Consider the following 26,626-nt stretch of genomic DNA (forward strand, 5'->3'; position numbering starts at 1 on the left):
CAGCAAGTAGCATTAAGTAAACTAAACACACGCGCGCGCACGCGCACAGACGGTACCGCGCGGGACTACTGTGCGCTGATTGTCCAAGTCCAAAGCGCGTGGAGGAGACGTGTGATGCTGCCACGAGGCGCCTGCAGGGCCGTGCGTGCGCTGCCAGAGGAGGGAGAGAGAGAGAGAGAGAGAGAGAGAGAGAGAGAGAGAGAGAGAGAGAGAGAGAGAGAGAGAGAGAGGGAGAGGGAGAGGGAGGGAGGAGGAGGAACGCGGACATGAAGCGCACTCATTGTGCGCCAAGGACCACGACGGTCCGGAGTGGCGGGGAGTCAGAAGAGAAGACTTGAACCGGGACCTTCTCTCTCTCTCTCTCTCTCTCTCTCTCTCTCTCTCCCTCTCTCTCTCTCTCTTGCACCTGAGGGGGGAAACATGCGATGTGACAGCGATTCGGCCGCGCGTGCTTCACTTTTGCCTTTGCCAACACCTCCGGGGAGTTCACTCTCACCTTCCCGTGGTCCTGCGCGTCGACGAGGAGGCGATGTTTAGGCGCAGGCTGCCGGCACCGCAGTACGGACGCGTGTGTGTCGGTGCTCGACAACGTGCGTGAAGACAAAAGTAGCGACGAGGAGCCCCGCGAACGTAGTGTTCGGCTCGAGAAAGCGAAACGCGCCGGGTTGAGTCTCTTTTTCCTGCGATCACTCACCTGTGCGCCTCGGGTTTTTTTTTGTGTGTGTGTGTTGATGTTGCGGAACCGCGTGCGGTAAAAAAAAAAAAAAAAGTAAGGGCGAAGATGCAGGTGAAGAAGCAGCGGGACGCGGGCCGGAGCGGCGTGGACACGCTGGAAGGAGACGGCCCGCGCAAAAACTCCTCGTGCTTCTCGAACATCAAGATATTCCTGATCTCGGAATGCGCCCTCATGTTGGCGCAGGGCACCGTGGGAGCGTACCTGGTGAGTGGACCCTGTGGCATCGCCGAGACCCGGCTGCCGTGGGGCGATATAGACACACGTTCGGTGTCCGGGTCCAGGCTTTGTGCTTTGTGCTCTTTTCTGCTTTACAATCACCTTTTAGACACATCTGCTTTGCTGCAAAGTACATTTACAAACGTATCCCAACTGTGTCTCGAGTGTACTAGTTGTACAAACTAGCTGCGCTGGTGCCGTGATGTCTGATTTATGTTCTATACTGTATGTGGCAATCATTGCATGATTCTACCCAAAATGTCATTCGAGGTCGAGGGATCCGTCCCAGTACTTTGACTTCCTTTTTAGTTTCGGTTTTATTTTACTCCCTTTTTAAAAAAAAAGGAATCCCACCTAATCCGGGTGGTATGCGTCCCTCCTTCTCATAATATCTCCAAATGTGTAGTTTTGTTTTGCGGATGCAGTAAAAACAAAACAAGATCTCAACTTCTTCATATGTTTTTTTGGTACAAGGCTCCCAAATATTCCTATAAGCGCCCCAGCTAGCTCGGCGTTCTCAGTTAACAAACGTCAAACATTTAGTTTTGACCTGTTTATTCTCAGAGAAAATAAGCTTGGGTTGCTCCCAATTAATAGATTAAACCCTGGATGCATTTGCCGTATTTGGAATGGAACATCTTATCTTCTCTGTGAGTGGACCTGCTGAGCATCAAGCATCCCGCAGCTCCGAACAGCGACAGCAACTCCAAATCAGTTAGCATGATTGCCTAAAGAGGACTTCCTCTTTGTTGTTTATTACAGGAGAGGCTTTTGTTCTCTTTTGCAAAACTGTTTGAACAATAAACCAGATGAGGTTTCTATTGGTTTATATTGTTACTGCCTTTCATCCAACAGACCTTATTGAGATGGAGTTTCGTTTACAAGCTGTAAGTAGGACATTGGGTAACTGGTTTGGTGGCAATCTGGTGAACAGGCGTCGACCTACATGGGGCATCTCTGATTGGATGATGGGACTTAAGAGTGCGTGCTGGCAGGGAACGGCCCGAACTCCGATATCATGGCCCCCTTTGCTTTCTGTGAGCCGCTCGCTGTACAAGACACTTAGCAGCATGCTGGGCGTCCTGATTCATAGAGCCTGACTGCAAGTGAATGCACAGACCAACTCAGAAGTACACAAGGAAGTGTCAGTTTTCTTCAGAAAGTCCCTCAGCTCTATTACACCATCTATGTGTAAGAGACGTTGAATTGAATTTACGTCTATGGATTCTATTAAAAAAAAATCTTATAATGTCTATAAATGTGGAAAGCAACATTGTTTGTTTTCTAGTCCAAACATAAGTCTGAAGGTAATTGTTTACCCTACTTTTACTTGAAGAATGACTGAAATTATATCTCAATTATCCAAATAGTCGCAGAATATTTCCTTGTCAATCGACTTTTTGATCATTCGATCATCGTTTCAGCTCAGATGGACTCCGAATTGCAGAAGGTAGAACACGAGCCTTCTTTATATACAGCCAATACATTGATTGATTGATGTTGTAGTCATAAAGCTGTAGTTCAAAAGAATGTATCAGAAAACTAATTTGTAGCCATTTTGGTATTTGTTTATTTTGCTCCGACATTGTTCCAAAAGGTAAAAACATTTCACCAATTCACGGATTTCTGACCTGATACATACGTCAATAATAAAAGTAATCTCCAGCAGAACCAACATAGGCTTTTACACAATTTACATTCCTCCAAGTCCATTTTAGACAAAAACAAAGCTACAGGGACAGATCTACGTGGAGGTTTATTTAACACCCCCATGATCAGAACCAGGTCTGACACGGCGGAGCTCAAGCTGCTAAGTGCAACTAACGCTCTGAACTGCGTTAACCTGAACCGAAACCACTGAGCTTACTGTCGTTCTCCACAACAGCTAAATATCAGCGTTAATAGCTATGCTATGAGTATAAAAACACTAATCAAAATCAGGGTGGTAATTTAGCATTGCTGTCTCAGCCTTCAGGCCAGTAACACAACACCTCGTGTCTCCTGCTGTTGGGAATGTGGTATACTTCTAAAAATCCAAATTGCTCAGTGGTCTGTGATGAAGAATATATTTATTTTGGTGTTGAGGATCAATAAACAGGCCGTTCACACAAAATCTGCTTAACTGTACGTGAACTCAAAGAAGTAAAATGTGTAAACGCCACTAAAAACAAAGGATAGAAGAGGATTTAGAAATGTATCCACACGGCACTGCCGATGTAGCTCATTTCCGAAGCTAATTAAACAACTCTGGAGACTGGTACCTTTATCTACCCTCCAGTGTTTCACCTCATGGAACTGAATGCAAATTATTTTAAATACTGAGTCGTCAGTTGAAAACGGCTGTTTCAGCCCTTTCAGCGTCCTCGCGTCGATCCTACATTGATTCTAACCCTTAACGAGATGAAGTCAATTTTGCCGTTAAGTCGCTTTTTTTTTTGCCAAAACCCTTTCAGAACAGCCTGGGAAAAGTCTGCTATTCCTCGTGTTCGGTCGAGGCTCGCCGTCTGCTTGGTGGGTTGGGGTGTTCCACAACATGACGGTGTTTTGTTCTGTTGCCATGCAACAGATTAAACATTTCCCCAGTTTGAGTTATCTGGAGAAAATGTAGCGGTCACCACAGACCGGTCCGATCCACTCGATTCTCCCTGTGTAGTTTTGTCTTGGACTTTTCCTCCTGGAAAGGCTGCCTGTTTAAGGCAGAGTGGAAAAGCGTGAGCAACGAGGAAAGACATAAACATGTTGAAGCAGAAGACGAGGCCTTCGCTCACCCGGAGTGTTTCCACTGCTCCGCTGCTGGACGTGCTTGGATCGCTCCGGTGTAACGTTGCCAGAGCGTCTCCGTCCGTGTTGGGACGAACAGGCTGGTTGTCAGGGCCTCGTTTGCGGGAGCTGAATCCACAGATCCCAGCCAAGACGAGCGTAACTGTTGCCTGTCCACTTTGTTTGCGCTCAGCGAGTAAAACGACCCCCAGGTGGACGTCACGGCTCAGCTTGTGGTTCTCAGCTGTGTCCACGGCAGCTGCAAGAACGACCTGCTGTCGTTTCTGCTTCTCGAGCAGTCAGAGGAGACGCCGCTTTGTTCTACTGCAATTACAGGCTGGACAGGCTGTCCGGCCATTATTTCATCTGCAACAACACCTCCTCACGTTGGCGCCTGTTGTGCATTAAATAGCATTTCAAAGGGTCCGTTAGCGTTTATAGAAACTGGTCATATTTTCACAGGAGGGCTCTGAAAAGTAAAGGTCTTCACTCTTTAGATTTTAGTATCGTAGAATAAAATCAATTGAAACTCTAAAGAGATTGTGAGAAAAGAGATCGTAAAGAGAAGTGCGAAAAAAAGAAAAAAAACGGAATCATCAGGTCATAATGAAAAAAACAGATACAACGCCGGAGGTGGATGACACATATCAGCATCGAGTAAACAAAATCTCAATTTTTCCAACAGAAGGACGTCTGTTACTGATGATATTTAACACGTGACCTTAAAGGTCATTTTCTTTGTTTATTAAACATACTCTGATCTAATCCACTTCAACTGTGGTGATTAACATAATTCAGCGTTTGTTGGGAAATATTTTCCAACAACAAAACCACAGTTTTTTTGTTTTTTTAGAAGGGGATGTTTGTGTTGGCAGGATCCTTTTTTTTGTTGGACTGAGTTCAGTCAGAACTCTTTCACGCAGCCAGTGGGGGGGAAATGGAAAATTGTGATGCCCTTTCAAGGGCAGTTTGGGACAAAGCTGAAAATAGCATCATAACTGTTTAAATGTGACGACGTGGTTCACATGGCACACAGAGACTTTTCCCACATCACACAGCCCCGCTTTCACTTCACTGAATCATCACAAACTTTAAGTTAATGTTTTCACTCGCACACTCATTTCATGCGCTGGGAGGATCGTGTGCTCAGCAACGAGGTGCGCGGTGATAATTTGCGCGCCGAGTTATGGCTGGTACTCCAGCCAAAAGCTTCGTCCGTTTGATTTTGTTTTGGCTACGTCTTCAAATCCCACGAAACAGCCGGGGTTGCTGCAGACACACCTGGTAGAGATCTGTGTTCTAAGGGTTCTCTTCTAAGAGTTGCCGGTGGGCTCTTGCACTTGGCTGTGGCAACGTTGCCGTGCCCAGATAATCAGGACCAATGGCCCGTTTCCAGGGAGGTGCCGCTGTGTGGAACATCTGAACTTGGCTCGTTATTTAGGATATTCCGATGAAAAGCCGCAGTTAGGAATTCATGACGAACACACGCTTTCTGAGAATATCGGCCACATTTTCCTCCTTATTAATAGCACGTGCACTGTGTCTGGATAGGGACATCTGATCTGCAGGCCTTTGCACACACAGCCGGTCTGAGAACCGATCAGCTCAAAACTGGCTGATCGGATTGCGTTCCGGTCTCATTTCTTAATCCAAATGGGACATCGAGACTTGATTGCATGTTGGTGCCAGGTGGGAATAGAGTCAAAGAGTTTCAATGCTTATCATACTCTACACCGACGGATAAACAATGAGTTTTTCTGTTGGTGACAGCAGATTTTCACGTCCTTGTTTTGGTTTTCTCTGACGCCGCGTCCTGTTGTTTTCAGGTGAGTGTGCTGACGACCCTGGAGCGGCGGTTCAACCTGCAAAGTGCCGACGTAGGAGTGATAGCCAGCAGCTTTGAGATCGGGAACCTCGCTCTGATCCTGTTTGTCAGCTACTTCGGGGCCAAAGCGCACCGCCCCCGTCTGATCGGCTGCGGGGGAATCGTCATGGCGCTCGGCGCCCTTCTCTCAGCTCTGCCGGAGTTTCTGACCAATCAGTATGAGATAGTGAAAACGCGGAGGACCGAAGTGGGTCGGGACGTTTGCTCCAACACCAGCAGCATCGACGCCCAGCTGGCTGAGGACGCGCTGTGCAACAACAGGACCAACACCAACATGATGTACCTGCTGCTGATCGGAGCCCAGGTCCTGCTGGGGGTTGGAGCCACACCTGTGCAACCTCTGGGGGTGTCCTACATCGACGATCACGTGAAGAAGAAAGACTCATCACTCTATATAGGTGAGCCACATTCCTAAAAAGCCAGATCGTTCCTAATCTGTTACAAAAAAAGGTGAGTATCGAAGTAGCCAAACGGTGGCCGTCCGCTGACGGATTGATTGATTAAATTGCTGTTCAAGCAAAGCAGTGTTCAATGAAACAGATGATTATCACACTGAATTAAATCTAGAATTAAATCTACACCCGATTTCCCAAGGCAACTAAGACTGGCACAGCGGAAGGACGCCATGAATGTGTTTGTCCATCAGGTGCAATGTTTGCCCAGTTTGAGTCAACACAGCGTTTGTGTGTGCTCTTCTGCTGCACGCCATATGCCTTTTTCCCCCCCCCAACAACAGGCCTGGTCATGTGAGTGCCAGGTGAGCAAATCTTGGCGCATTACAGCCGTTTCAGTGGCCCAATAGGGGTGAAAATGTCTCTGCTTTGCTCAATCCCGTCTCAAAGGAAACATGCTGCTGATGTGGCTTCTTAGAGGTTTAAAGGTGCATTCAAAGTGCTTTCTGTGCAAAGTTCTGAACACACAATGGCTGTTTAGGGGATATATATATATGCTGTGAGATGTACATTTTTCCATTTCAGTATGCAGAAGGAAGCTTTCATGCTCGGCTCATTAAGCCACAGAGGATTTTCACCTCTGCAGTTTTTCCTCGTCAGATGTTACACAGGAACAACCCCCAGTGAAATATGTTAACGGTACATGTGCAGTACATATATTCTCCAAGAAGAAACGCAACACATGCAACCTATTTTGGGAAATGTGTCTCATCAGCCGTCTCACCGAGAAACCATCAATACAACTCTGAAGGTGTGACAGTGTATCAACCATCTCATCTACCTTTTGGCAGCAAAGCGAACAGTAGCTCATCACGGTGCAGCAGTTGAAAGTAACTTTCACACGCTACTGTTACCGCACGGCGAACCTTTCAGGTCAACGGCGACGCCACAGGCACAAATCCGTGCAATAGTAGGTTTCCTTGTTTTGTTGTCCAGACTGCCCACATCAGCCTTTGATGGAGTGGATGAGACGCGTGTGCGTAGCGCCCGCGCTGTTTGTTATCGGCGTGGAGCAGAGACAATGAGCGCAGGAGGAGGAGTTCAGGCTGGCAGCCACTCGCCCTTCCTCTGACACATGGCGGCGCGCCGCGCGGCGGCCTTTTGTCGCTCAAGTACAGATGTGACCTTCGGACAAAGGCGCCAGTGTCCGCCCTAGTCTCAAGTCCAAAGCTGATTTTCTTAATTGCCACTGGTTGTGTTTGTTTGTCCCAAACATGAGCCGTTTACAACAAACGGCTCCTTTTCACGTTATTTGGAACAACAAGTAAGCTGAGAAAGTGCCACCACTGTTACGGCTTGGCTTGTAAGCCGTTTACAGTGGGAAGTGGACTGCGAGTGATTTGGAGTTTGGTGGCGTGAGGGAGGCGAGATTTGGTTCTGTCCTCTGATAAGCTGCAAGGAGAGTTGGAGGAAAAACAAGCGGTGAGCAGTGAGAAACAATGTGGTATTGAGTTGGGCTCAGCTGATCGTCCTAATCCTCCTGCTGCAGGCATGTCATGTGCCCCCCGCTGCATGAATGGAGTAGATTGTGTGAAATTCTGTGAGATTTCCTCTCCCATACTGATAATGTATTTTGAAATTCATCGGTTTACGTCAACAAGTTCACATTGTTACAGCAGCTGTGGAACATTGCGTCTTTGTCTTGGCTAAATGTTTGCTTACTTCCTGTTAGCTTTTGCAGAAGTTCTGTAGACTTCAGCTTCAGTCTTATTAAATTCTCCTGGAAATGGGAGATTTTACAAACATGAAAGTGAATATGCCCATCATCTTAGTTGTGTTATTTTGACTCACAGACCGGTTTCAAGGGGAATTTTTTCGGAAAGATTCAAAGAAAAAAATCCGAGGATAACGTCTTTGGAATTTGAGAGCAGAAACTTTAACCTGACGTGTGTCTCATAACAGCTGCAGACAGATGTGTGTGAGCATGTAAAGAAGAAGTTGCTCCGGGCTCAGTGTGTAAATCTTTGTGTTTTTTGTCGCGTAGACTCTTGCACAGCTTCTAGTGTTGAAACCTTTTCACACACTCACTGGGAGAGCGAGTCGAAAGCAAAGTATTATTCAATCCTTCGATTCCCCTTTAATTATCTGATAAGAAATAAGTTCAAAGTGAAGAACGAATGAATTGAAAATACTATTCTCGATACTCAGCAACTGTTGCCCGCTGCTGTTCTTAGTGCACATTTTTGCCTGGTGATGTGTTATTGTTGAAATTAGAGGCTGAGCCAAATGGCCAGGTGGAAAGTGTGGGCCTTTGACAGAGGCAGACCCCGCCCTCTGAAGATCATTGCCTCGCGGGAAGAGCAGCCGATTGGCCCAGAGAAGAGCCATAATTACAGAGTGAGGCAGGAATGCCAACCAGGCGGCCGTGAGGTGGGTCTGAGTGGGCCGGGCTGCACAGACATACCACATAGCCCTTGTGAAAAACAAACTCCTTCAGAGGCTCCGACCGCCTGCTCTCACTGTGTACACGGCGGCGGGCCCGGCCCACGGCTGTTTAAACAGCTGTAAAAGGCAAAGTAGGCCGTGCTCTCAGAGCTTTTGAGCAGAGTCTCTATCTGCGATGGCTTTTAGGAGATTGTACATGCTACGTGGGAGATGTTGTTCTTTAAAAGGAAGTACTTTGGTGTTTGAATGCCATCACCAAGCAGAGTCAAACATTAACACCGTGTATTCTTACGGCATGGTCTTGTTTGGGTTGGCTTCCCCCGAGGTCTAGACGTAGGCACTCGTCCGTAGCCCGAAGGAAATGCATACGATCGGGCAGGTTGAGTCAACAGGATCTCTATTCCCACTGCTCTTTGACCTTTCACTACCCACGGCTAATTCTGGCTCTTCCCACAGGACCCCAGCATAAATATTCTGTGCAGGACACAGAGAAGGGTTTAGAGACTCCACCCTTCTGTCTCTTCTGGTTTCAGAAGCTTTTAAACAGCCTGGGAATTTGTCATGAAAATGTAATGAAATGGAAATGTAATGCACAGTATATAGTGCCTGGTGAAGTACATATATATGGGAGGACTGAAAGTATGGTATTAATTATTTCATCAGTGTCAAGCCTTTTATTCAAAAGCTGGAAATTTCCACCTGTAGACATTTCTTGTTATGTAATTAATGCATGATTAGATTAAAAAGTGCTAATGGTGTGCACCTTTTATAATTCAACAAAAATGTCTGATGAAAGTAGGATAAAATAATGTGTTTTTTTTCCACCTTGTTGGTGGAGGCGTACGACAAGTAGGGAGAAATTCTTCCGTCATTCCGCTGCAGCTCAATAAGTCGAGGTTGTGCTTTTAGTTGCATGTCATGTGCTCACCACATGGTCACTGCTAGGGAAGTCCGTACGTACACACCGTGGTTGTCACGGTTAGTGGGTCAGTGTCCTGTTTTATTTTGTAGTTTCCTGCCTCTCGTGTCCCTGGGTTAACTTCACTGGTGTGTTTTCCCCTGTGAGTGTGATTGTCCGCCGTGTCCCTGACGGTTTTCTTCCTGTGTCCAATCACCTGCACCTTCCCAGTGTATTTAAACCATGTGTGTCCCTTGTCTCATCATAGGTTCATAGTGCGTCGGTGAGGTGTTTGTCGCCCTGTTGTTGTTTGCCTTTAGGCATTCTTTGGTATTCTACCTGTTGCTTAAGTATTTGTGTTTTTGGAATCTGCCTTTGACTCCTCCATGTCCCCCATTCACGGAAAAAATACAGGTTCAAAATGGGATCATTTCTTTTGATTTGAGTTGCCTCAATTGACTAACGTCAAACAACTTAAGCAGTTTGCAGCAGCGTATGAAGTGCCGTCGTATTCTCTCTCTTTCTCTCACTCTGCCTCTATTTTTCTCAGCCGAACTACCAAACTAGGAGAGACTGACTAGCTGCGGGGAAACACAAAGGCCTCTTATTCCGTTTGTGGTCTGAGACAAGATAACCTCTGTACCTGGAAAAAAAAAAGAAAAAGCAATAATAAATGCATTTACAGATCCGTATTTTGCCATCAAATAATAGTTTGTATGCTATTTTTAAGCCTTAACTCTGTGCATTTATTTTTTTGTATATTCCAGCAAATATTCTAATGGTATATTGCAAAACTCTGTTCACTTCGGCTCAACGGAGATAAATCGCTTCGGGTTTCTTTGGAAAACCAATGGAAGTCGTAGCGGGGACAATAGTCTCCGAGGGACCCTCGAGAGACTTGTCAACATTCCTGCTAAAATGCTCCGACTCCAAGCGGTTTCTGCAGTGTGTGTATAAGCTACTTAAACTGCATGTTAATGTCATCTTGAAGGATTAGATTCTAAATGGGTTTTTCCGTTCCTGCCATAAGCTGCATGCTCACTTTGCCCGGCGACATGAGTTTGTTTTATCTCAAGATGATAAATGGCGTCGCAGTAATCGTTCATCAGCCAGCCGCTGCTCCTCTGCATGCTTCGAATGAACCGTGTGAGCTCGTCTCTCCACCACCGCGTGACAGGAAGCTCCACAGTCTGCTGTGCTTCGAGCTGAATGAACCACAAACGTTTACTATAACCGGCTGCAGGCCAGCGCGCCGCGGCCAGCTCGGTTACCTCGGGTTGGTCCAAAGGAGCTTATCTTATATCCAACTTAACAACATGCTGCTGTAGCCTCCAATCTAATCGGTACCTATCCCCAAATACTATCATTTACAGTGTCATTCACAGAAGTGATAACGGAGCCGGGCTGAGTTCAGCTGATCACATTGCTCCCGTTTTGGTAAATGGAAAGTCGTCGTGATTGATGAGTGGCGGCCCCAAGTTAAGGTTTGATTAAATCCCGGGAGGAACGGTTATTTGACTTCAATCTGCTGTCCTTCTTTAAATCGAATCCTCTCAACCCTGCCTGTTTTATGAGGCACACACAACATCAGCGACAATTTTGTCTGCTGTTTATAATTTTATGATCTCCCTCCGAGGGGGTGTGCCTCGGTTGATCGTTCCACGCCCACATCTCCGCCTGCCAGACTGTATAGGAGCCTCACGGAGACTCGGTCATCAGGCTGCTCGTCAGAAGCCAATCACCTCCCCCAGTCAATCTGGTGTTTTTGTAGGATGGACTTGCAGTGACTGTAAATATGCCATTGTATGTTTTACCACAGTCTGTGCGGTGCTGTCTGTTGGACGTCTGGCCGGTCGGATCAGACCAGATAAGCATCCAAAGGTTTCACAAAATCCCTTTTTGTTTTGATTTCGACGGCTTACACGGAAAAACATAGAGGAAAGCAGCTTAACCTTTGTGAACCATTTCGATTGTTCCAAGGACCATATATACAGTAGTAGAACACAGAAGTATCAGCTTGCCGGTCGGGATGATGATTTTTTTTTGTCTTAGAATAGTTAAACTTGTCCAACACACAGCTTTCAGTCCGAGGTCTCTTTAGCAAACCCGCCTCTTAATGGCACATCTGGAAACCCTGAAAAGATTCCCCCTGATGATGGGCCAACTGCGGCCCGATAAACCTTTCATCCCTCAGCTGGACTATGACAGAACTGAGAACGCGTCCGTTTGGAGGCCAGTAAATAGGTCAGACATCTGCAGGAGACGGATCAGTGTTGGATGAGTGATATGAAACCGTCGGGCCGTCTCACCCGGGCCCAGCGGTGGAGACGAGGCCCAGCCGCCTGCAATGTGACCCATGCAGTGGCTAGTATGCATGTGGCACCCCCCATCCCCTTCCGTGGTGAATCCCTGTGGTTTCAGTAAACCTCACCATGACACCATGCTTCTGTCTCGAGGCAATCTGGGTCAGGTTCTGTTACTGCTGATTAAAAAGGGGATTTTTTTTTTGGTCACCCATGGGGGGGGAGATAAGAGGTGTGCGCAGGCAGATAATAAACACAGTAGCATCAGCCAGTCGTTGCCACAGAAACGCTCGGTTGTTAGGCTGCAGTGTTGTTGGGTTTTTTTTTCCTTTACTATTAGATTGAGATGCTCGGTCCTGCTGTGAAGGATGCAGCTGACGCCGTGCTCTGCGATCTTCACACCACACAGGAGCTGTGTTCCCCATGGCATAACTTTTTATTTGTTATTTTAGTACGTGTTGCAAATGCCCTTACAAAGTACATGCCGTTGCATGCACTATACTTCCATCTCGGCTCGTGACTCACAAGTTGTGAGACACACAATTGGTGTGAAAAATGAGGAGTTTTAACTGGACAAGGACTTTGCTCAGGAAGTACAAATTCCTGCTGCGCCTGCCTTCAACACAAATCTCAAGCCGCGTTGATGGAGCGGTGTGTGAGTGGTTGCTCTCCGGGCTGCGAGGATTACTCCGAAGCATGTCTTTCACTTAATCCCCGTATCAGTGATGGCGAGGACTGAGGGATAACGGTGCCTAATTAAATGGACTCTGATCAATATGTGGGCGGTAATTATATTTAACCGTTTGATTCAGTCAATGAAAATAAAAAAAGCGTTTTTTACGCCGGCTTGAGACGGTTATATTTATGCCCTTGAATGGATTCTGGAAACGGCTTCGCTGAATCAATTCGGACATAGCAAACATTTAACTCTCATTGATGATGTGGGGGGCGATGGGAGTAGAGAAGGTGCACCGGGAACCGCAGGGTTGGCAGTTCGAACTCGTCAGCTAAATGACATGTATTAATGTAACAATGATTTCGGCGTATTCTCGGATGTACATTCATTTTGTCTTGGCCTCCAGACAGCTTGAGGCTTGGCAAATGCCAGCTGGCATTAAACGAACAAATAAAACTCACCCCTCGGAGGAAAGTGTGTGTGTGTGTGTGTGTGTGTGGGGGGGGGGCAACGGGATGTTGGCATCTCTATCCTGATAATGAGGCCAAGCCACCTGCTGAAGACGCTGTTACCAGCTGCTGTCAAAGAGAGTCCCAAACCTCTCCACGGTGCTCGACTTCAACACAGCAGCTGCGACTCTCAATCGGAGAGACGTGCACGCACACACACACATACACACACACACACACACACGAGCGCGCTGGTCTTTTGCCCTTTCTCCTCTATGCCTTCATCTTACCACCCTACTGCCCAACAATGGAGACTGTGGGTAGCAAACATCTGAAGCCGGGATTACAAACAGAGAGACAAGCCTTCGCTCTGTTACATTAACTCCCCCCCCCCCCCCCCCCCTCTGTCCATCCGTCCTTCTCTCCGCTGACTCCGGTGTTCACAGAAAGTCTTCCAGCGTTGCGCCGCCACCGCCGCCGCCCTGTCTGAAAACACGCCCAGTCTGTCCATGTGACCTTATGGCACAGGAAGAGCAGCATTATTACTGTAACAGCAGTCAAAAGCACACACCGCTGTAGTATTTGAAGCCCGCTGGGGGAGAAAGCGGAACGTTTCAACGGCGTGTGCCGACCGCGAAGATCATTTCATCAATTAAGGAGTCAAATCTGTCAGACGTGGGGAAGCGAAACAAACGGACTTTCAGTTAGAGCGAACAAGAACTAATGCCATTTAGGTTAATGAGGGCTTTTGATCGCTTCCTGGAATAGTTGGCAGAGTGACGACACGAGGTCAGCGGGACTCACAGATTAAGTGGGTACACGTCAGGTTGAAGCAGACTAATGCCGCTGATCTGCAGGGTTGAAGAAGAGCCCGATTACAGGCGGCCCGAGCACATTCAAGCGACGTGTTTTTGACGTCGCCGTTGGCTACGTCGTTGCTCTGGATAAGCAGAGTAAGAAACAATGCGTCACCGCTTTCAACCAAAATGGTTTGTTTTTTACGATGTTACACGCCTCACTGCATGCTGACAGCGAGACCAGTTCATTCAAGCAGCTTAATGGAATTATTCATTTTTTGTTTTAACACCTGTGCTTTTCTTGCCGTGACATGTGAAATAGTCTAAACACCTTGGAGCTCTTCTCAGGGCTGTGTGGGCGCGAACAGCCGGCGCCTCATTAACATCTCCTCGACGCTCCTGTCAAACAGATTACCAGTTCATCCGCCTGGTTACTACAGTCGCCCAGTAACATCAGAGGTGTGGAAGTCTTCATGAAATATAACAGCTGACGAAGTTGAGTTCAGACAGTGATGCAGACAGAACGCAACAGATGATCGCTTTTTAAAGAATAATTCCCAATTGTTTCATTTTCCCTTGTGTCTGTTAGTGGACTTTTCTTTGCTTTCATTTTCAACATCCAAGTCCTACCGTAAAGTATTGTATTGTTAGTCACACAGGATATTATCACACACGTAGAGTTTGTTATTTTCCTCAAGTTTGATATGATGGCCCCAGTCTGTTTTATATAACAGAAGAAGGCCGGATGTGGATTTTTTTCAGATTGAAAAACAACACAATTTATTTATATTAGGGCTTTGCTATTAAACCCCCCCCTAAAACACACATACTCAATTTACAATGATATGAAATGTAGAAAAACAACAAATATCTGAGAAGCTGGAAACGGAAAAGGGTTGCTTCAAAAATGACTGAAGCAATTAGTCCCTCAGTAAATAGCTGCTGTTCGCTGATCGATCAAAACATTTTAGCTTCTATTGAACTTGAACTTGTTAGACCTTAAGTGTTTTTTTTTATCCACGAAGGTTCAGAAATCTAGTATGTTTTTAAGAATGTAACAATCACATTCTCATTAAAATATGATTACAATTTGGTTTTGTCTTGAATTACAGGTCAATCCAAACTAGTAATATAGTCCTGATTCTTGGTGAAAGTTACTTGAGTGTCCTGCTACTTAGGAACCATCTGTTTTATAGTAGTCTATTAGCCCCCCCCCTCCCACACACACACACACCCATCTCAGGCCGTCACCTGTCGGGGGCTTAGATGAGCTCAGCCTCATGGCTTCACCCTTATCGTCAAAATGCTGACAGTTTTTAAAAAGCTTTGGCATCATTGGAAACCTGGTCTGCTCCGGGGAAAGTGGGGAGAGGACCAGACGAGAAGACGCCACTTTGACTCCAAAAGCCGTTGAAGTCATTCCGTTGAATTTGAGAGGGTTTGACGTCAGCGGAAGTTAAAGCAGGATGATCCTGATGTAATGGCGTTTGAATGGAGTTGAGAGCCTATTTTAAGCGTTGGCTTGTTATTTAGGTCATTGCTGTGTGGGGTCAACAGGGTTACGATACGGTACAACTGACCAACCAGCAACCTCGAGTTGCTTCTTTTTTTTGTACAGTAAATTGATCATTAATTCAATAGAGAAACTATTACTGAAAGATTTAGGACATTTTTTTCAATAAACAGGGTCATTATAGTCATTTAATTTAATTTTAATTAATTAATAATGTGGCGTTGATACTAAAAGCCCCTCAGGTGGGCCGAGGCCTCACTTCCTGGGGGGGGAGCTGGTGTTTAATGCTGTTGGTACTAACTTACAGATCTCTGAATAGCCATTATTATCTATACCTCATCTAAGTGGACTCTAGCAAAAAGGACTGCATGACCTTTACTTATTTATTAGCTACCCTGCAGGCATGTGTTTACATAAAAGATTACCTGACACAAATTGACGTGTACAGAATTCAAAGTCAATCATGTTGAATATAAAATCTAGTTTTAATCATTTACATTTGCTCCTTTGCTCTCTGCAATATTGTTATTGCTGTTGTTTGCAGGTTGACAGCATCCGGGAGTCACCGTGCAACAGTCTGCAGGTTGATTATGGTGTTAGTAGTATTGTCCAAAGTCAGAGGAAGAGGAAATGGCGCTTTAGTGAGATATTGTTTGAGAAATGTAAGATAAGAATTTGTTAAGTCCCTGAAGAGCGCTTGACGACGAATGACTTTGAGAAAAAAATAAGATGGTTCAAAATGAGACTGCAAAACCAGTTCCTCATCGTTTCTTTTTCTTGAAACATATTTGACTATTAGTTGTTTAGCAGAGTGTCGCTGTGTTATTAGCGAATAGATTGGGCAGTCATTTCAGAGCCACTGATTGTTGTGTCATGTGTGTAAAGCTTCTTACTTGATATCTTAATGCACTTTCCAATGAAATCCTGGTGAGAAACCGCAGTGGGTTGTGAGTGATGGGAAATGAGGCACAAGCTTGGTAAAATGTTTTTAAAAAAGTGTTGTTTGACACCTAACAACTGTTGACCTATTTCGAATAAGCCCCACAGACCAACTAGGTAGGAAATATCTCTGAACAAAGTTTGTCACATTCAGGTCAGCTCATAAAACATCTCACATGTGTATTTTTTTACTGTTTTTAAAACTGATACGTTTACGACGGCTTGTGGAAATGATAAATCCTGGACGTTTTGTCATTGTGCATATTTACTGCCTTGCTCGTAGTCAGTCTAAAGTGGCGGCATAGCACACTGAATAAGCATTCCGCTTCTTAAGAAACAGAGAACAGGCGGTAACAGTGACTAACAACCAAGGATGTATGATAAGAACTGCATGCAAGCTAACTCCATCAATAAGAAAACTTCATTTCAATTGTTTAAACCCTATTTTTTTAAATATGAAACCGACCAAATGGCATTTAAACCACTAATATGAAGCCTGTATAATGTAAAAATGACTATCTTTATTTAACTTGTTGAGCAATATATATATATATATATATATATATATATAAAACACTGCAAAATCAATACACATATTATATTTTTTTATATGAAGTCAATTGAAGAAAAGCATTTAGTCAGTTTTCAGTTTTTGTTAATTTATTAATTTTATTGATTTCTTATTTTCTACATTACTGACGCTGTTTGCTGTTAAACTATCTCCTTTACTGTAAAATGTCTCCGCTGTGGGACAAATAAAGGATGAAGTTATCTGAAACGCGGGCCAGAACAGAGAGTAGTTTCTGTTTCCGTGCAGTCGATGAGAGGAGAGGAAGCGCGTGAGCAGGAAGTGGTACTTGTTGGGTGTGGTGCTTGAGGTGAGGTGGGTCCCGCGTCCTTTGTGTTGCTGTCAGCGGGAGTGATGCCCCCTTACTGCAGTGGACATGCAGGAAATAGTCTCTTCAATCTTAGAAATGTCTTCACTCTCCTACCCGGAGGATGTTGTCGCCCGATGTTCCCTCGACGAGCACGACGGGGACTTTTTGTTTGAAAGCTCTTTAAATCTTGTGGCGCTCTTGTTTCCGCTTTAGACTTCTATTGACCTTCTGACACAAAGTCAGTTTTATTCTGGGTCCTCGTGAATGTGGCACAAGCTGATTGGCCTCCAACGTCGCCTCGTCCCTCTGCTCTTATTAGCTTGGCCATCTTGGGGAGGATTAATGGGTCGGGGGGGGGGATTGCCTTTGTACAGTGAGAGCATGAAATACACTGAATGCATCTGACATTTCGATTACCATGAGCTTTTCTTCCTAGCCTCACGCTGAGTTCAATTACAATGTCAACCCGGCTCTGGAGGCCTGCAGAACTGTGACTTTGGGGCGTGGATCTGTTAAATGCCAATTATCTTTGTTGAGAACCCCGTGTCTGTGTGGAGCGGCATCATCCAATCGGGTTTCACCTGTTCGTCTCTGGAGCGAGTGCCCAGGCCCCCCCCAGTCATCGTCTCCTTCATTATGCCTCAATCTTTGCATAGTGTTTTGGCCGAGCCACTACAGAAGACCAGACGATAGAGTGGCACATATTTAACAAAAAAACGACCAAAAAATACAGGACACAAATTTCTTTTTTTCTAGAGAAACATTTTTTTTTTTTTAAATGAGATGAATCCACCTCGTAAACTCGCCCAGGTCGACCTTGAATTGGGGGATCGGTGGCTCCGCTGGTCCATGTCAATGTGTCCTTGTGCAAGAAGCAGAACGGTGGGAATGTGCATGAATGGTTGAATGACGGTATGAAGTGTTAAAGAGCTTCACAAGTCCATTTACCATTCATCATATTTCTGTGAAGACGCAATGCGTGACGTCAAGGACCTTCCTCTTTTGCTGCACCACAAGCGCTTGATGTGAAGTGACGTTCAGTGTGCAGCTTCCCTCTGTGTTCTATAAAGGGACTGCGTGGGTAAATTCAACATTTACCTTAAGACAACTATTCAAATCTAGTTCGTTGTGTGTGGGATGTTTCTATGGGTCAAGTAATATCCGGAAAGGGACGAGCGCCATGGAAAGTATCTTTCCCCGCTTTCTCTTTTGGTCTCTAAACAAACACGAGGGAAACAAAAACAATAGATAGTAGCTTTGTTATGGAATTACATCTGACACGCTCCCCTGAGAGTATAACTCACGGGATACTGACGGGAAACAACTTAGTTTCCTTTTGTACTCATCTTGTAACAGCTGGAAGGGATAATGGATTTTGTGATATTTAAGAAAAGTGGTTGCGTTACAAAGAGTACCCACGGCTGTGGTTGCGTATGGTCCTTCATGGAGATTTAATGTGCTTAACCTTTTTCAGCTTAATCTTGTGCTGACAAATATGAAACGCATCCCTTTACAGCCTTTTACAGCCACACGCTTGTCTTTTTATCGGCGACCCGGGAGCAAACGTTGGTTATTTTAAATGAGAGAAATTATAACTGCAGCACTGAGGTGGATGGCAGGTAGTGTAACAACATAACCTCTATGCAGAAGATTTTACCTGAAGCCACGTTACGACATCATGGGGGGGGGGGGGGGGGGGATTATGCTTATTCTTATTTTTAAAACAACTTCCAAAAAGGTTGGCCTATCCCTTCAAGCCAAAGAGGAGAATTCAACAGATGGTCCGTGCTACTAAGCATGTACCAGTTCTCTTGAAGAGTTAAAAAGAAACGTTGTCATCCGGAACGCCTCACATTCTGTAGATTTGTCTCTGTTTGGTAGAGAAAACATTGAAAAAAAACTAGCAAACTAATGTTTGACTTTATTTTTTGTTTATGTTCCGACTACAGGAGTGCAGTTAATGCCGGCTAAACCCAATGTGGGGGCCTCTGCCTGCTGCGTGCTCTTCCTCTGCTGGTTTTTGACCTTAAGAACATCTCTCATTTGAAGATCACCACTGTTTCTTGTGCAGAAGCAGCGGGTTGATGAGAAGGCACGGCCCTTCATAGATCAGTGAGCGCCGCCACACGCCACCAGGCTCGCGCTGTGCCACAAGGTTATCATCAAGGAGACCCGGCCCGGTGCTTTGCACAGATCTCCCTGTGGAAAATGAATGCACGCAGCAGTTCGCGAGCTACCTGAGCCGCTGTGTGTCTCCTGCGAGGTGATTTCACTGAACATCCTGTTTGAGGTTTCCTGTGGCAAAAGCGTTTGTGATGTCGTTGCTATGGGAAGCAGTGCTGTAATGATCACTGACTCGTGAACACTTCCTCGTGCGCCACAATAGCTCCTCTGTTTGTCGGTGGGTGTGAATCCTTCTCTCTGTCTCTATAAAACGTACTTAAACACCTTGTTGTTTGAGCTTAATTGCTTTACATTTTGGTTCCAAGGCTGTAAGGGGACACATGTGTGTATCTTGGTTATTTTCCGCGCTGGCTTCACCGCACCGATGTTTCCGCTGACTATTCGAGACAACAAAGAAAAGCGGTTTCTAACACCAACATGAATCACTTTTTCTTTCGTTTTACTCTAAACTCTTATAGTTAGGGAGCCGCACCTAAAAAATCTGTGAGCCATTTCCTCTACGTGGAGAATAAAACTCCCACTTGACACTTGCTAAGTGGGTGGTCAAGGCGGGAAGCGGGCCGTGCATGGGCTCTCAGCACCAGCACGGTCCTGCAGAGCTTAGTCACAGTTTCCGCGCTTGGTCATTACGTGGCTGCTGCTGGCATTCAAACGACTTCTTACGGGAGGCCGTGTGCTGATCGCAGACACGCTGGGGCCAATAGTAAAAAGCCCCTTTTTGGTTTTAATGCTGCAGGCCCAGGGGGAGGAAGTGGAGAAGCAGAGAGCATTTTATTTCATTTTTGATACTTATCTGTAGCGGTTCAGCGTTTATAAGTCTCAAACTTCGAACGAGGTCTGTTTTTTCATATGCTGACTGATAACACCCAACACGTCACAGGAAATGCAGTCAGCGAGACCGACTCTCCCAAATTGAGCATTTGAGTTTTCGTTATGAGTCACAGCGCCAGTGACCACCTCCACCCCCCCCCCCCCCCCCCCTCCGCTGACATCGCCCTAATGAGCATTCAAGATCCAGCTCCGCATTTTATCTCCGGCTGCCCACAGCTGGATTCTGTTGTTGCTTGTCGTCCTCGCAGCGTGCGCTTGTGTCTGTCTGTGCTGCGCACCACCCTCCGAGGGTGGGGAGGCGGAGCGCCGTGATCACATGTGATCACAACGTGTACGGTCACTGCTTGCCGCCGCTTCCCTTGTCTTGGGGTTTTAACTGTCGCTGATATGATCTTTCATGACAGCCAAGACGTTTCCCTGTCTGCCTTCTCGCTTCACACCGAAAATGCCACATCAACGTAGAGTTGAAACAAAGCTAAAATGTCAAATTCTCTCTGGGTTTAACCACTCAAATCTTATTGAAACCTTCCGTTATGGGGACATTGACTTGAGACTTCACCAGAGCGGGACGTACTTTCAATCTCCACATGTCAACGTGTCCCCGAGCGGGACGCTAAACGTCCCAGTGGCTCCGCAAGCACTCCTGATGCTTAGAGGGTGAAGTCAAATATCATGTATGTCACGTTTTTGTTTTGTTTTTTACACAAAGGGTCCCGTTTTTGGTCTATCAGAGGTGTTTTATAGCATTACAAAGAGATAATATTGATTTTGGCTGGTGTCCTACAGTACAACATATTGGCTGTGGTTTTAATAAACTAGCGCTTTTGGACCTATTTTTGTCAATCTGAAAGAATTTAGCACCGCTTGATAAAACAAGATGTTTTTGTTTGTTTCCCCGCAGGGATCCTCTTTTCTACTCTGGTGTTCGGGCCGGCCTGTGGTTTTATCCTTGGCTCCCTGTGTACCAAGTTCTACGTGGATGCTCTCTTCATTGACACCGGTGAGCTCAATACTCCTCCGCCGTTGCGCTGCCTCGGCGTGCTCCTCTGTGTGAGCGATTCATGGACCCCCTGCCGTGCCTCTCTCTCTCTCTCCGCAGACCGGCTGGGCCTCACTCCAGAAGACCCGCGATGGATCGGCGCCTGGTGGGCCGGCTTCCTGCTGTGCGGTGCCTTACTCTTTTGCTCGGCTCTCTTCATGTTTGGTTTCCCTCAGTCACTGCCGACCGGCGAGAGGGAGGAGGGGCCTGAGAGCGAGCAGGTCATGCTCCCTCCCTCCGCCACTGCCGACTACGAGACCCAGAAGGCCAGCAATGGGGTTGCACACAACCACGAGCCTGCCAACAGCCCCACCTGCTGTCAGCAACTCAGGGGTGAGTTTGCAAGAGCCGCCCTGCAAGGAAATGCCTCTTTAAAATACACGACACGTATTCTGATGTTGTATTGCTAAAAATAATTGAATCATATTTTGATTAAAAGTGTCAAATCAGACTTAAAGGCAACAAGAGGATGCTTTGTGCTGCTACCCGACATGCTAGCTTACTAATGATGATCATTTATTCCAGTGATCCCAAACGTGACCAAGCACCTCCTGTCGAACCCGGTGTTCACCTGCATCGTCCTGGCGGCCTGCATGGAGATCGCCGTCGTGGCCGGCTTCGCCGCCTTTCTGGGGAAATACCTCGAGCAGCAGTTCAACCTCACCACATCCTCCGCAAACCAGCTGCTAGGTCTGTGCCCAGAGCAAACGGCCATGAGCGCACACACGTGCAGTGGACGCCGTGTCGGCATGATGAAAATCACCTTTATCTTTCTTTCTCAAGGCATGACAGCCATTCCATGTGCATGTCTGGGGATCTTCATGGGCGGTCTGCTGGTGAAGAAGCTGAACTTGTCGGCGCTGGGAGCCATCCGCATGGCCATGCTGGTCAACCTGATCTCCACGGCCTGCTACGTCTCCTTCCTGTTCCTGGGCTGCGACACCGGCCCCGTCGCAGGGGTGACGGTCACGTACGGCAACGAGTAAGCGAGAAAAGCCGGACAGATGACTAGCAGAAATATAATATATACATTTACAACTCTGTTTCCATTAGTGCATAGGGACGAACCGAGAAGTGCAGTGTTTTCATCATCCTAACACTAAACCCTTCATGTCCACATATGGAGCAGCTCCTCCTCCCACAGGTCACCATGTTGCATCACCTACAGTGCAATAGCCAAGATTCAAGTTTCATCACAGAGCGGGTTTTGTAGCGACTCACATGCAGGTTGTGAAAGCGATACTTAACCACCTTAGCAGTAAACCACATTATAGCAGCGAAAAGTAACACTGCAAAGGTTAGGGGACTCCATTGAATGTGCTCCAAATGTGTCAATATAAATTCTTATCACTGACCATCATTGCAGCACATTGGGCTTGGTTTACTTTATGTAATTTCCTGGTCTAATTATAATTTGTGGCCTTGTGTTCCTCCGTGGACGTGACAGCGCTCACTGAGTCAGTCCATGTCTCATGATGGAGCTAAAATAATATGCAACAGACAAGGCTGTTATTAACTTAATTTGCACCGAGCCTCTTTTTTTATCCATTTATGTCACGTAGATTAGATCTAAATTAATCCACGGTATCTTTTTAAAATTAAAAACACAATCAACTGGTTTGGTCTTTGTGCTACGGGCACACTTTGGTTTCTTCCAAGTGTTAAGCTCTGATACGCAGCCACACAGTTACCTTCGGATGGCTGTGGTTTGGTGAAACACTTTCTTGTCTTTAGGTGTTTATTTTAATTTAGTAGCCTGAACCCAGCCTGCTTCCGCCCTGCAGTTTCCATGGAGATGTTAAAAGTTGAAAATGTTTTTTTTAAAAGTGCTTCCTCAATTGTGTTTGTGCCACATACAGATATAACTTGAACTTACATTTTGAGAGGAAAGCTCAGGTTTCTCTCTGTGTCTCTGTTCAGGACGCTGCGAGTGGGCGAGAAACCAGATGCTCCATGCATCAGTAAGTGCAACTGCTTCACCTCCTCCATCAGCCCCGTGTGCGGCTCCAACGGCGTCACCTACCTGTCTGCCTGCTTGGCCGGCTGCACCCAGACGAGCAGCTCTCGGACCACGTCGAACATCCTCCAGGTCTTTACCCTTTAAGCCTTGAGGTAGCGATTATTGACACTCATTGTCATTGACAATTGACAATTGTCATTGACAATGAGTGTACGGCGGGGAAAAATGACAGCAAATGAATTACATTTGAGGCAAAACTTAAAATGGGCTTTGATGGTAAAGCTCACCTGAAGGAGGGTCGTAGTCATCAGCCATCACATCGACGTCAGATTGGTGTCTTTTATATTTGAATCACAAGCAAGAGATCTTTTTATGTTGCAGTCCATGTATAGAGTGCAGATAACTGAATTCTACTGTTTTTTGTAATGTCATTTCTTCAAATGTTTTTTTCATGAAGCCTCTTCTTCTTCTCCTCACAGAACCTGACAGGATGCGCATGTGTATCCTCGAAAAGCGAGCTCGCCACAGCCGTTCCGGGCAAATGTCCGATGCCCGGCTGCCAGGAGTCTTTCCTCATCTTCCTGTGCGTGATCTGTGCCTGCAGCCTGGTCGGAGCCATGGCCCAGACGCCGTCTGTCATCATCCTAATCAGGTACGTCGGATATACACGCGTGGGCGAGTGCGTTGTTTGTGGACATGTGTGTTCGTGCATCGGATCTAATAACAACACAACTGTTGATGTACTCCATCTGCCTGCCGTGCAGGACTGTGAGCCCCGAGCTGAAATCGTATGCACTTGGAGTGTTGTTTCTTTTGCTGCGGCTCCTCGGTAAGACATTTTACCAGATAACACATTTCAGATAGTATGTTGTAGCATGTCTCTCAATACTCAAGACTTGGTCCATTTGCCGAAGTGGTCGTTGAGCGTGTGTAGGTTTCACGGAACTCACTCACTCAGATAATCTGGGGAGCAATCGCGTCATTCCAATCAATACTCGACTAAATTGACCTGAATATGCATTTTGTTTTTCTTGTGTCATCAACTCTAATGCAATTTGGCTGATCTGATTTGTCTGTGTGGGGGATAAAACAGGCAAAGCATCTCAGGTCGATCGGGGCCTGTATTATAATATAATTAAGGACTAAATCTAGTTATCTAAAAGTACCGTGGGTCTACTTTTATAGAGCACAAATTATATATTATGTTTAATTATCTTTGTGTTTGGGAAGTGTAACATGTTTATATAGTAATTAAAAAAAGGGGATATTAAATTATATAATATATTTTTTGTGCTAAGCTGTTTACCAAACATTTATGAGATTGGAACCAATTTTAACATCCAAATATAAAAATAATTTCCCAAAAGAAAAGAAATATAAACACTAAAAAGGAAAAATCTAGATAACAGACGAAAAAGAGGCCACCCAGTTATTTGAAGTTGACCCTCAAATTGCTAAGTAGTCTTTCTCATCTTATGAATTATTATTTTTTTGTCACAAGTCCATGTGCTCAGCGAGTGTTTCTGTTTGACAGGATTCATCCCCCCTCCTCTGGTATTTGGTGCCGGGATCGACTCTACTTGCCTGTTCTGGAGTTCAGACTGCGGCGATCGGGGCGCCTGCCTGCTGTACAACAACGTGGCCTACAGGCATCTGTACGTGAGCCTCGCCATCATGCTCAAGGGCGTGGCCTTCCTCCTCTACGCCACCACGTGGTATTGTTTACGCAGGAATTACAAAAAGTACATCAAAAGTAACGAGGGCTACATGACGGCGACCGAGTTTTACCCCTCGCTGACGGACGGCCCCAAGCTGGTCGACCGGACAAAGTTTATATACAACCTGGAGAACCACGAGGTGTGTGAAAACATGGAGTCCGTTTTATAGTTCTAGACAACGTGGACTTTCGTATTCCCTCAAAAGAATATATATATTTTTTAATTTCCTCCAAAGGATAAAAATGAGTTGTTTTTGATGGTGGCCCGTCGCAGGTGGCGTTGCGCCTCCACGTCTTCGGTAAGCGCTCCGGGGGCCCGTCGTAGTCGTTTACGCGTCAGCGAGGTGTCGTCCAGTGCCGCCGGGGAATTCCTGCGTCTGCCCCGGTGGCAGAGGAAAGACTAAAGCACTTGTCCGGCTCAGTCCTAGCCGATTAGTAGTGCGTGGACACGAGGCCGTTACAACTAGTTGCCATATTGCTTTAGGTCTGTCACCATTCCAGTGTTCTGTGTGAACAGTGGCAGTTTCCTTTCAGCCAGTGCACTGTGTGTTCTGTCTGTCATGCTCTCAAACGTGAGAAAGAAAAGAAGAAACTTCTTCAGCTATTCATATTTAAAAGTTGCCACGTGTTTACAAACTAATAGTTGAGTTAATGCATTTGAATTCAATGCAGGAAAGTTTCTTATGTAAAGAGAACAGAAACTGTATAGTGGCCTACTACATGCTTTAACTGTCCAAAATCAACTCTAGTACCTTTTAAACAAGGTGGTGTTTTCATGTAATCATGCACTGTTCAGTTTCTGCTTCTCCTGCTGGACCAGCCACTGTTTTTGATACTGTTTAGACTAGACCGTGAAGTCTTGTCTCATAGATGCATATGTGCAATTCACATCTGACACATCAATGTTTATTACTAGTTTTGTGTCAGACCGCGGATTTGTTTTTCATTATAGCCGTTATAGCTGTTTTCTTTCCATATACGTTTTTACATCCGCAGAGTTTATCCAGCCTAACATGTCTTAATAAGGGATTATTCAAATAAGAATGTTAATCATATTTTCTTGTATCTTTTGCACCTAGTGGAGAAGCAGACTAGAAAATCAAGAGTGGTATTTCTATGTATATTGGACATTCAAGTAAAAGATATGGGGAGTAATATATTAGTTGTATTAAGCCCAGAATGATTTATTAGATATAGTATGAATTTAATATAATCTAATTGTCTGAGATGTGTGTCTGATGTCATAGTAGATTTGGGACAATTCATGTAACATAAATAGTATGTTGCAATATTGGTGCAAACCAAATAAAACCTAGTCCCGTAATGTCTGGAATAGGGCTGCACAACGGTTTATTGAAATACCAGTATGACTGGTTGCAATTTCCAAATTGCCTTTTGCACAATATTTGTACGAACTAAATCTGTCTCAAAAAAATATTTCATTGGTTTGGTACAGAGCCCCCCGAAACATTACGCCATCGTAACACATTTCTTTTCAGCAAAAATGAGAATGATGATGTAAAAAAAATCACTTCCACTAATATTCCAAATTCAATATCGGTCAAACCGCATTTGGGTTCATTTTTCAAAATTGTGCAGCCCTAATTATGGATAAATAATACAGAAATATAAGAGTGGGGGTTTTGTGTGCGCGGTCAAACACAGTGAACAACAAAGAACACACTGAATTTATGAGTCTTTGTCTCATCAACACGACTTTACACACTGTACAACCCTTTCTCTGATCCCTCTACATTTAAAGTTTTGACATTGTCCCTTTTCTTACACGTTTTGTATGGAAACATTTCATTTATTTTACTCTGGAAATAAATTATTTTTCAGAAAAATTCTAATACGAGTGTTTTTGAAAGTGCTTTGAACATCGTTTGGTTTTCAGTCATGTGCTTACACACAACCAGCACATATTCACAACCAAATAACATTAAAAAAAAACATTTAGTCCAATACGGGAAATGGACATGGTAGAAACAAAACAGGATTAATGAAA

General features: G+C 45.4%; 1 protein-coding gene and 1 long non-coding RNA gene across 2 annotated transcripts; one reads left to right on the forward strand and one right to left on the reverse strand.

The window, feature by feature from the left end:
• Positions 1–257: 257 nt before the first annotated feature.
• Positions 258–26,465, forward strand: slco3a1a (solute carrier organic anion transporter family member 3A1a). The gene is made up of 10 exons (XM_040163057.2): positions 258–940; positions 5,539–5,995; positions 20,804–20,902; positions 21,002–21,274; positions 21,467–21,631; positions 21,725–21,923; positions 22,862–23,030; positions 23,381–23,553; positions 23,666–23,730; positions 24,436–26,465. The coding sequence occupies exons 1-10, from the start codon at positions 782–784 to the stop codon at positions 24,786–24,788; spliced, it is 2,112 nt and encodes a 703-aa protein (XP_040018991.2). The 5' UTR covers positions 258–781; the 3' UTR covers positions 24,789–26,465.
• On the reverse strand, positions 2,499–4,093 carry LOC120809339 (uncharacterized). The gene is made up of 2 exons (XR_005710081.2): positions 3,721–4,093; positions 2,499–3,639 (listed from the first exon to the last, which is right to left on the reverse strand). It is a non-coding gene; the product is annotated as an uncharacterized LOC120809339 (long non-coding RNA).
• Positions 26,466–26,626: the final 161 nt, after the last annotated feature.

This window comes from Gasterosteus aculeatus, chromosome X (assembly GCF_964276395.1).
Source record: "Gasterosteus aculeatus chromosome X, fGasAcu3.hap1.1, whole genome shotgun sequence".
Taxonomy (NCBI): Eukaryota; Metazoa; Chordata; class Actinopteri; order Perciformes; family Gasterosteidae; genus Gasterosteus; species Gasterosteus aculeatus.

What these genes read in the sequence shown, in the direction of transcription:
- slco3a1a (XM_040163057.2), top strand. Translation starts at nt 782, where the DNA reads ATGCAGGTGAAGAAGCAGCGGGACGCGGGCCGGAGCGGCGTGGACACG. An exon ending in AGACTCATCACTCTATATAG is followed by an intron (nt 5,996 to 20,803) that starts GTGAGCCACATT and finishes GTTTCCCCGCAG; the next exon opens with GGATCCTCTTTTCTACTCTG. An exon ending in TGCTCTCTTCATTGACACCG is followed by an intron (nt 20,903 to 21,001) that starts GTGAGCTCAATA and finishes CTCTCTCCGCAG; the next exon opens with ACCGGCTGGGCCTCACTCCA.